The sequence below is a fragment of the Protobothrops mucrosquamatus genome, unplaced genomic scaffold (genome assembly GCF_001527695.2).
Source record: "Protobothrops mucrosquamatus isolate PMUCROS unplaced genomic scaffold, P.Mucros_1.0 scaffold15, whole genome shotgun sequence".
In the NCBI taxonomy this organism is placed as follows: Eukaryota; Metazoa; Chordata; class Lepidosauria; order Squamata; family Viperidae; genus Protobothrops; species Protobothrops mucrosquamatus.
Window position 1 is genome coordinate 792,658 of NW_015386402.1, and position 11,924 is coordinate 804,581.

The 11,924-nt window shown below is 35.7% G+C and overlaps 1 protein-coding gene across 1 annotated transcript in view; it reads right to left on the minus strand.

The window, feature by feature from the left end:
* LOC107282893 (homeobox protein Meis2) overlaps positions 1-11,924 on the minus strand; it is a 37,839-nt gene that overhangs the window by 2,565 nt on the left and 23,350 nt on the right. Inside the window, exons 3-4 of the mRNA XM_015810731.1 lie at positions 4,844-4,902; positions 2,347-2,436 (exon numbers count right to left, since the gene is read on the minus strand). Coding sequence (XP_015666217.1) covers positions 2,347-2,436; positions 4,844-4,902 — 149 coding nt within the window. The remainder of the gene's footprint in view (positions 1-2,346; positions 2,437-4,843; positions 4,903-11,924) is intronic.

The window sequence follows — 11,924 nt, forward strand, 5'->3', positions numbered from 1 at the left end:
CGCCCATATTTGATATGGACATGTGGGCTACAGAAAACGTTTGACATCAATTCCTGAATACAATCCCTTTATTTTCTCTGATTGTTGGAAACATAATCTCTTGTGGATAAAATATAGTGAAATAGGGTTCCTTGCAAGAAATAATATGGCATTCTGAGAAGGATAACTGGTTTAAGTAACTTCAAAATCATTCGTAGTTTCTTTTTTATTTAGACTACAAATGGAATTTAAAAAAGTGCTGAGGCACATGGCCTCCTATTTTGCTGAAATTGATACCATGGTAAAGGATGGTTTCTAAATCAAACCTGCTGTTTTGAAATGGATAAAAACCAATAACCGATATCAATTAATTCCTTCTTTGAGACCGTTTTTATCGGGGGGGGGGGAGAAGCAAAGCTCAGTCAACCTTTCAGCGATTTTTAAGAACAATAAGAAAAAAAATGGGCCTAAGACAATCAACCTCCAGCTTTCGGTGGGCCTCTGCCTTCTGCATGGATTGCTGTACTTGATGGAAACTGACAGATGTATTGTTTCTGAGAGCTATAAGCTCCATAATCATCAAGGGTGAAAGGCATAGCTCTATTGCTAAGTAGGTTCAATTGGCTTGAGTTCCAAGTAATAGTGCACTGTGAATTCTATGAACACCTTAGAATCAGGTCTCCAGACTCTAGCAATGAACCTCTGCTTAATCTAGCCTAAAGGAACATTTTTGAACTAATGAAAATTGGTTATAAAATATACTGTACTCACAGCTGTTTAATAAAAAAGGATGATTTTTGTAATAACCTATTAATTTAATTGGCCACAAAGCATAAAATACATCATTTAAAATTTAATTGACCTAGAAAGTAAGAAACAATATTGAAATTAACTAAGCTAGAAAAATGTCCATAATGAGATAATAACCTAGTTGCATTCCCAAGCTGACCAGGAATGTTTTTACAGCTAATTGTTATAAACTTGTATTTGACTAACATTTGCAGAATGGCTGGGAAACACCATCCACTCTGGTAATTTCTCATGGTATGGTAAAGTACTGAAAGGCATGCACAAAAAGATGTCATGAGCCATGTTTCCACTTTTAGGGGAAAAAAATGAAATGACTCCACGAATATTTAATATGCACTGATATTTTTATATTGCCTTATTATTATTTTTTAAAGAGCCCTTTCTCTTTTAAAAGACAAGAGTAAAAGAACTGGGACAGTGTTTGCAGGCTTATTTCACTAGGCTTGCCACTGAAGATTGCATTAATGATCTCTATTTTAGTACACTGAATAAGTCAAATCCATTTGTCACACTGCAACTGATGGCATACTTAATTTGGATATAGTCAATTAGCCTGGGCTAAGCTCCATAGCCTGCTGTGCGCACCTCGGTTTGGTATTCTTTTTTTTTTTCCTTTGCCCTGCATAATCCCATTATGATAGCCAGACAAAGAGAAATAAAACTTTTTAAAAAGTTTCACAATTACAGAACTGAGCACCCTGAGTGAAGTTTCTGTTTCTTCTACCTAAAAAGAAGTTTCTGTTTAGCTTTTTGGTGTCTTGCAGGTTAGTGTAGAAATGTAACTCATGCATCAACTGTGGTTAGACAGATTTATGACACTTTGGGGACATGCTCTTTCGTCTCCTTGCACTGCTGCAGACTGCTTACATTTTGCAAATCAGTCTGTTACTATGACAACTCCTCCCCTCTCTCCTCTTGGCTGTGTCTTGTTTTGTCATGTGGTCAGTACTGTATAATAGCAACATACAGGAATAAATGTACATCATATACAGTGCTTTCTAAACTGAAAGCTTGATCAAAAGAAAGAGAGAGAGAGAGAGAGAGAGAGCATACAGAAACCAAGAATTTCATGGGAAGAAATGAACAAGCATGAAACTATGGGCAAGGAGAATGTAAGAAAAATGCAAGAAGGGAAGAACCCAGAACACAGTGAAGATAAAGACCCCATTTGTACTTACTTCCCCCTTGCTTTGCGATTGGTTAACTAGATGGTTACATGTAGTGCCATTGCCCCTCCATGCCCATATTCATGCCCATTCCACTCATAGGTCCTAGAAGGGAGATAAAAAAATCCAAGAAGATGCCAGAGAATGAGCAAAGTCAACAGATAGTGCCAAAAGACCCTTAAAAACACAGATACCAGAGGCTCAAGGAATATTCAGACATTAAGAGTGGAAAAGATCCCTGTCTTGTCCCTAGGTCATATTTCAAGTGCATCAGAAGACAGGAAAGGCAAGGCAAGTGCAGCAGAGGATGAGGCAGAGTTACCTGTTCACAGTGTGAAGAAGTGGCATAATTGACATTAGGACTCGGAGGAAAGTGCATGGCAACTCTTACCTGGTGCTCTGATTCCCATGTGCTGTTGACCATCCATCACAAAACCTCCCATTGGTTGTCCATCTGGATTATAAGGTGTTCCTTGGCTTACTAAAAAGGTGCAGGAAATTGCTTAGTATCTCTTTATCAGCAAAATGATCAGTCGTCTTAAAAGGAACTGATCAGTTCATTTCCAGACACATTTGGAGGTTAAAGTTATTGCTATTGTGTCAGCTGTTTCAATTGAGAAACTGTTACTTTTTTATACCTTCCTCATGCCTTACAGAAAAAGATTAATAGCTTCTTTAGTCCTCTACCACCTCAACCTTTATCAATAAAGGGAAATATGAGTCTACTATAAGGGTATCTAACAGCTGCCTCTTCCTTTCCCAGCCCATGTGCATACATTAAAAATTCTCCCACACAAAATTAATTCTTTGCTGCAGCCAGATTATGAGCCAAGCACTCCGTGTCTACACCTGTCTGCCCAGACACCATCTATGAATTTTATTATGGATAGTTTTAAATATTCACAGATAACTCAACATATTGGTTTTGGCTTAGTGTGATGCATGAATCCATCCCAAAGAAAATACAAGTCATGGTTTACATACACTTCGATACATTTGTACATCATGCTAAGCCAAAAATGCAAACACACTATATTATGACTATGTTTTCTGAAAATAATTTTCTATGCATGTACAATAATAATGCAACTGCAAACCAGTCTTCTTTGACAACTTTTCTCAATCTGAATCTATCCAAGTATTTTGATCTGTAACTCTTGTCAGTCCTAACAATAATAGCTTGTAGTTGGGAAAGTGGAATTTGCAAGTAAAAAACCCCCCAAAACTATAAGGCATCATGTTGGAAAGAATTAATTAAAATTTATGGGAATCTATTAAAGGTTTTCAATTATCCCTAAACCTGTTATGTGTAGCAGTTAGTCCTGTGTGGAAACACATTTCTCATTAATGTGCTCTTTTTTTAGACAACAGAACTTGCATTCTTTACAAGATGTGCATAAGAATGCATGCACATATAAGACTCATATCTGCTCAAATACATATATACAAATCTCAGTGAAAAAAGATGGTAATACTTGGCTAGGTCAAAAATGATCCCTTCCCCCATTTCAATAAAGATATTTATTGCTTGGGACCATCTCTCTGCCATAAATGGAGATGGCTGGGGAAAGCGGCTCACATTTTGGAAGAATATTAGACAATAAATAAAAAATCCAGAGCTGCTGTTTGGCGGTGGGGAGGAGGGCTGGCAGTTAAAAAACAACCCTACCACTGCTTTAAGCAGAAGCAGAGTTGCAATAAGCAACCTGTGGTTTTTCTTATTGAGAATGGCAATGACTTTCTCTATGGACCATTCTCGCAACAAGAAATACCATGTGTTGCTGAAGAAGCAGCAGTCCCTTTTTCATTGCCTTTACATATCTATTACTGGAAAATGGAAGGAGCAATTTATCGCAATGCCAAAGTGCATGAAAAGATTTTGGGAATGTTTTCATCAAGTCCACAAATGCAGAAGAATTCTTGGGTGAATAATATGACCCCACTATATGTAGATGTTTATATTTTAAATCATCAGGCTTTGAAATGCATGCAGAGATCATGGTATGGCACCACTAGCTCCATTGCTCCTTTTAAGGCTTTGCTTTAATCACTACAGGGCATTTTATCAGCCTTGTAGATTGACCAGGAAGATGTACACACATTTAACCAATGTTTAAATAATCTTTAAGAGTAGATAATCTTGGCTAGTCTTGCTGGTATTATTTCACTGAAAATAATCACCATGAAAATAATGCCTGGAAGGTACATTCTTGTATTTGGCAATAACATGAAAAAAAATAAACATTTAGGATATCCAGAAAGAATTAAAGCCTTGCTATTTTGAATCTTGATAGAAGTCAGTGTCATGATTATAAGGTTCATAAATAACAAAATACAGATACCCCAAAGTGAAGGATAAAAGGAAGATAAAGATGCAAAAAACCTTTAAAAAAATCCACACAACTTGAATTTTAAGATTCTAACAGAACATTAAAAGCTAGATAAGTGGCCTTTTTTTTTATTAAAGCACATATAGTTCTACCTTAACTGAATGTCTTTGAACTTTACTGAATTCCACAAGCACTGTGACCCTTTTGCCCTTTGGACAGATATTAAAGTTTACAGTAATTCCACATCTAGCGATGCACCAGGGAGTGTCATAATAGCACAAATAGCTGGGAAGAAATATTTAAAAAACCTTAATGTATGTTTGGTATTAAAATTCAGTAAGCAACAATGTAGTTTATGGCTGACAATTTACCTCCAAAATATGCTCAATTGTACTAAATCCACCAACTTTGAAATAAATCATGACAGGCTTTGTTTTAATTGTCAGCCATTCTCTGCATTAATTCCCAATTATTTACCAAGAAGAGATCTCCTGGTGAATGGCTCGTGAATGTTTTTTTGTCAGCAAGACAGGGCTACAGTTAATATTAAAAACTTGCCTGCTCGGTTGGACTGGTCTATCATGGGCTGAACTATCCTTCTTCTAGCATTAATAAACCTGAAACAAGAAAAGAGAGTGAACTGTTATTTTTAAAAGAAGCCCCCTATGCTTGTACTCAGCACTTGGAAGATGGTTGGTATATGTTCCCTGGGAGTTAATTTTAGTGTACATTCAAATGCTGCAAAACTCGTAACCTCTCTGATGACCTCTGAAAATGCAAGTTTGGATTGTGAGTTGATTTATGCTGGCCTCCCTTTGCCACAGTTGGACACTTTTATTTCATCTTTTCATGGGGGAGTTAGTAGAATTTTCAGGAAACAAGATCAGTTTAATTCTTTTCAATTCAGATTATTCTGGGGGAGGGTGGAGTGGGTCAGAAAAAGATGCCAATCCATAAAAGCATTCATTTCCCTTCTCACTCACACTTAACATAATTAGCAATATTTTTTTTAGTAAATTCTCTTTTCTTCCCCTTATTATTTTATCAAAACTTTCCTTGCTTCTCCCAATCGTAAATTTGTTGTAATGGTTTTATTAAGATAATGAACTGTGTTGTCAGCTCACCATCAAATAAGAACATGTCTGGAGTTTTATCATGAGCAGTTCACACTGCTTTGGACAACTTTATAATCAATTTCTTGTATACAGTATTTATTTTTTTTTCTTTTCTTTCTGCTTCTTACGCAAAGAAGCATAGAATGTATTATAGCTATACAGTGATGGAACTTTTCTTCTCCAATTCATTAAACTTTAATTAGGGTATCACAGAACTAGACTGGGTTGAGACAACAAGTGACCTGGTTCAGATAAAATTTGTCATTTGAACTTATATTCCAATGAACTCTATTATGAAAAAAGAGAGATTATTACAGTACAAAGTAAAAGTAGTTAATTAGTGCTAACCAAACTTAACCGTGTATTATACATATCTATTCAGAAGTAATTTCCTCTACATTTAATGACCTTACTATTGCAATCCTAATAATGTAAATGTAAAGTCCAAATTAAAGGATTGTCCTTAATGAGTATCCATGATACTAGAATTTCCTACTTGTTTTCTTCATTTTCATACAAATACCACTCAATATTAACACAGCAGATGTTTATCTTAAACCTTATCTTAGATTGTCCTTTGTTCCCTGTTTGAAAGATGACACTCTCTCCAAGAATGAAAAAATAAAATGTTAGAATGGAAATTTAAAAAAAAATCACAAAGTTTCAGCTTTTGTTGTTGGCTATTTCATGTCTATTTAAAGGCACTGAACTTTGTTTAGGCCTTTTATCCCCCACTACTGTGACCTGATTTTAAATAACATTCCTGCTTGATATTCCCAATCCACACACCAGCCATTGCCATCTAGCTTTAAACGAAGGGGGAGGGAAACAACAACAATGAGGCTTGAATTTTAAGTTTCCACTTCCTTCCACACAATACTGAACAGGCTAGAATCTTGAACACCAATCCCATCCACAACATTTCTGAAGAATGCTGTTTTTATGGTACCAAACTGTCCTATTTTCACTGTTTCACTGAAATTAAGAATGAATTTTTAATTAGGCTTTATTTATTTATTGTTAATTATTTATCTTAGTAATATTTCTGCATGCCATTTGTCTAATTTGTTCCCACTATGTTTGCAAATATGATAGCTCATGCTGCTATCCCAGTCACAAAGGTTACACCTATAAAACTCTGCTGTGAACTTCCCCTAGCTCTCCATTCCTTTTTAGGTAAAAGCGAAAATGTAAACTCTTAGGTCAAATCATTTGATAGCTATTTGTATTACACACAATTACCAAACTGGTCAGCAAAAGATTTTGATATTTTTTCTCTCATTAGAAAAACCACAAAATAAACAATTAAAACTATTTTTCTCTTCAATGAGTTATCATATATTACCCCCAATTTGAAAACTGTCAGAAAATGATTTCCATGCAAATTTTCAAAGGAAAATTACAAAGCTGTTGTTGTTTTTTCCTTTTTTCATGAAGTACTATCATACAATTGATTTTTCCACCATAGTTACCCTTACCTATAGAAGGCATTTTTAATTTCCAGGCATAGAAAACATCAGGTATGCTATTAAGAGGCATGTATGTTTATCTATGCTTGTCAGCTTCCTGAGGCCCTTACTGAGACAAGTATCTTAGTTGATACTCTTTGCGCACCTATTGTGCCCTCAGACAAGCATTTCTAAAATAGCATTCTCCAAACTGCTGCTCTTTAAACATGTTAAACATACCGACTCATGCTATTTAGACTTTCAGATTTTAGAGCGGTTTTTTAAAATAGATCACTCAAGGCTGTGAACATATCTAATACTCTTTCTTTCTCCAATTTGCCACAACAAACACCCAGTGTGGTGAGTTGGGTTGAGAGAGTGACTGGCCCAAGGTCACTCAGCCAGCTTTCACGCTTAAGGCAGGACTAGAACTCAGAGTCCCCCGGTTTCTAGCCTGATACTTAACAATTGGATCTAAATGAACCTCTTCCATTTCACCAGTTCCAATAAGTTAGCATTTTTCCCCCATAGGCTTGTGCAAACATCTTTTGTCTGTGCCTCAGGGACACAGATACTGTAAAGAACTTGCTTTACTTCTTGAAAGGCAGCACTTACCTATATCTGATTAGCAGCCACAGTGTGTGTGTGTGTCTTTTGTGTGGAGTGCAAAAGCAAACAGTGTGACAACAATTGTGGCTACAAAGCTGGAGATTACATAAACTCCCACATTTATGTTAAGGATGGGTTAGGGTTAGGCTGATAGGGTGGTGTGCCTATTTGCTTTAACAGTCCAATTCTCCATCAGAACAGGTGCTGATTTGATATACCTGGCCAGGCCGGGTCTTCTCTGCTGGGAAAGGCAGTTGGGACTCTGATTTTAAGCAATCTTAGATCAATAAGGTTTCTGGCTGGAGGTAAGTTGTGCATGCTTGTGAGCCTCAGGCTTAGTGTTTATCAGTTTAAGAGGTTGCCTGAATTTTTTTTGCCTCCAGACCAACAACATCTACAAGCCAATACTGTATAGAATCCATTTGGAATACAGTAATTCTCCTAAAAATATACAAGTGGGAAGCATTGTATCAAGTTTGTTCCCCATGAAATCCAAATCTTGTTGGAAGCAATCTATAAGGCCCCCTTTTCCAGAAGAAAAGATCCTATCATCTGTGTTCTGTGACAACAGTGGAACAATTTAAGAGGGAACTATAAGCTTATACAAATTACAACACTTATTTCATTAAATAATAAGAGTAATGGTAACAGTGAAGCTAATAATATAAACAATTAGATAAAAAGTTTTGGATACTCATCCAAAACTAGGAATATTTATCTATTCTTAATGAGAAGCATTTATGGAGCCTGCACAGACTAAAATGCTTAAGAAAATCTAAAAGGCTTAAACTAAATGCTTCTCAGCTCTTTTTTTTTATGAAGATCTATTTTATTGTACTGTATGTTAAAGCTATCAGCAACAAGGTTATCCCCTGGAGGGGGGAGGGGAGGGGGAAATTTCAGGTTGAAGCCTTCAAGTGGTGAAATTTCAATGTAATACCTTTTTTAATTTAACATTTCCTCTCTGTGAACCTAGACAAGGTATAAGCTGAAACATACATGCCATGGCCCATAGTTTTTAATTCATGTTTTTCACAAAGACTTAACAGTTGACTTTCTTCTATGTATTTTGTATTTAATAACTATTCTGAAAAACAGCCCAAATGCTAGGGTGCTTTCAGAAGAAAGAACATTTTACTTCTAGCCAAAGTAATAAAATGACATTCTTGCTCCTCCCCCTAAAAGTCAAATGGAGGTCAGCTCCCAATCCTTGATTCTGTTTAAATAAGCTGGTCCAGCTGTTTGTTTCCAAAATACCCTTTAACCTTCTGTTCCATCCTCTCTGCTTTTCTAACAGAACCCTTTATTCTGCATCATAGCAAATTCCAAACACGTATACATTTAAAAAGTATAGTCATTAAAGCCTTTCACAAGGTCTTAAGTGTGTATCTTAGAAAGCCTATTTTTAATTCCTCACAGCTTTAATTAAGCAAAACTTCCTTGATAAGGGGAAAGACCCATATATACCTTTTTTTTCTCTAGATGCAAATGGTTTAAGTCTCTAGAAATCCATTGAATTTCGGTATATTCAGATCTCACTTCATCTTCAAATTTGCCAATAAACTGTTATCTACAAGTTCACATTTTAACTTACGGGTCCCAAGCCTTAGCAATTGCTATGTAATACCATCCCTCTTTCCGAGTAATAGCTTGTTGGTTCATAGTATTTCAGTACCCTTCAACTCATTTAGAATTTAAACTCTTTCACTTTTTTAAAAATATAAAAGACTTCTTTTTGAAATAGTGTATGTATTCACAATTCCAGATGTATTGTCACAAATATATATATCCATGTTTATTAGTACACACAGACTTTGGTAACAATATTGTATCCATGTAGAAACTTCTTCCTCAAGCCAAAAGCTCTCGAACACTAGAACCGTTAAGCAGAGTTAAAAGTATAATGATTTTAGAAAAGATTATATTTTACATCAGTCTGCCCAAAATAATCATTTTGCATCTAAAGTCCTCTATTATTCAATAACAGGAAAGCGAAAATGAATTAGAAGGAATGAAATATTTAACAATTTTCCCTACCTGCAAATAATAGCTGGTACTCTTGCTTTTCTGAACAATAAATATTAAACTGAATTATACTGGTCTACGGCTGTAATAAAGATTTGATCTGAATATTAAACTGACCCATTGTCCCCTTACAGAGTACCATGACATGATGTGCTCTTATAATGTTTGCTCAGTCCTCAGTCCTCTCCCTCCTTCATCATTACTCAGTCAAACTTCCTCATTCTAATTTGGGTATCTCTGTAGTAGAAAAAAAACCTGTCTCTGGGTCAGATTGAGACCCAGTGATGCAGCAACCTAATTTTGAACTTTGATCTTCTGCTTCATTATCATGTACAAGTTTTGTTTCTTCTAAATTAGAGGCTGCACATCTAGCAATAACAAAGAAGTTGGCCATTCCCTTTGTGGCCTGAATCTGACTGAAGAATTACCGCCTGTGTATTACTGTAATATTCTCATAGGGTCAAAAACCACTACTTCACTTTAGCTAGGATGTCTTCTTAATACACATCTGCTCTTTTCCTATATTAATATAGTCTTTACCTTTCCTTTCCTTTATTATTTTGGATCTATCTGCATTGCTGGTTGAAATGAAAAATCACAGTCATTCATACTGATTGATTAAAACAAGTACTTCCCTTACGATCAGTGTCTGTTAAAAGTCACCTTTGCTTAATAATCTTTAGAAGGTTTGAGTTATACTCTCTCTCTCTCTCTCTCCCCCCCCCGCCGGCTTTTAAAAAGCATATTGCCCGTATATTTTTGAACTATGTTTTCACAACATATATGATACTTTCTGGAACTTAAGTCACAAACTGAAATTCCACAGTGAAAGGAGATGAATTTAAGCTTTGCACATTTACCTCCCGGCTTTGTAGAGCAACCTAAGCATTCATATGGATTGGAAAGTACCAACTAATCAAATACATGCTATCGTATGGCATTCTTATAATTAGTTATCTTTAGTATAATTATTTTTATATTTACAACTTCAAAAAAATCCACCTTTATTCTTGTACTTCTAATTGCTATTGCCTCCAAACTTGAAATTCAGCAATTTTTAAAAAGTGTATTACTTTTGGTGTACTAATTTACTTCTGTCAAGCAAAATAGTTATATTAAAATTTAAAAATAGTCTTCTTTGTAAAGTATTATTTATTTTGCAGCAGCAATGAACAAATGTTTACTTTTCAATTCTACATACTATCCTGTAAGAAAAACTAGATCGCTATAGTTATCTTTATTCAATATGGTTAGTATCTTGCTAGATATAATCACTACATCCTAAAATGAGAACCTAATGTTAAAAGAATTCTAAAAACAACCATTAAAAGTTTTGTTTTAATCTTCAGTTCCACTACTGAGCTGATTGTAATCTGCAACTTCCATTCATTAGCCATCTATGCTTTCAATTCATCTCTTATTTGTAAAATTATGTTCTTAATGTATTCCAAAGAAAGTTGACTCAATGTAAAGTTAAACCTTATGAAGTCATGGTTGGCAATTTTCTTGGTTTTAATTCCTTGGAAATAAATGCAGTTCAGGACTTGAAATGCAAGTACATCATTTAAAAACAATGGAAGGCAAGGCAAGAAAAAAATTCTATTCTTTTCTTAGAATCCATTCAAGAAGTGTAATTTATTTAAATCACAGCAAGCTTATCAATCAGGTTCATCAGTGGTCCCGATCCCATCCTTTCTAACAATATTGCAATATTTGACAAATTAGTACATTCAACCGGTTGGCAAAGATTGTGTTAAAATTTAAGTACAAGCTACAAATAATGCAAAATACACAGCTTGTGATGAAAAACTACTAAATCATTTGACAGTTTGTTGCAAGGCACTAATTAAAGTACAGTACTGTTTTGCTGTTGAGTTTTTAAAAATAGTTTTTGACTTTAAAGCAGGGGTCCCCAAACCCCAGCCCAGTACCAGGCAGCAGCCCATTCAGAACTGGTCAGTGGACAGGCAGTGGGCAGGTGCGCACACAGCTCCATTCGTGCAAGTGGCCGATGCATGTGCCTACTGTTTGCGCAAATGGAGCTGCACACGTGTGTGTGCTTGCCCCCACCACTAGTGCAGAACCATCCCCTCTCCCCTGCAGGTCCGCAAAGCCAGAAAGGTTTGCTGTTTTAAAGCATTACTGTGTAACCCTATACATGCACTCCTGTTGCTTAAAGTTTATTTAATTTTATTTATTTAATTGAATTTTTACCCCGCCCTTCTCCTTGCGGACTCAGGGCAGCTGACAGCCTGATAAAAACAAATACAAAAAATACCCCAATACTATCGTTAAAAACATAATTAAAATGAAATATTAGATTTGGCCTTTGTTAATTTAAAATTGTTTTTAAAACCCCGCTAAAAATTTCCCCTTAGGCCAGTCCTGCTAGTTGAAATAGCCATGTCTTAAGGGCGCGGCGGAAGGAAGGGAGATCCGGGA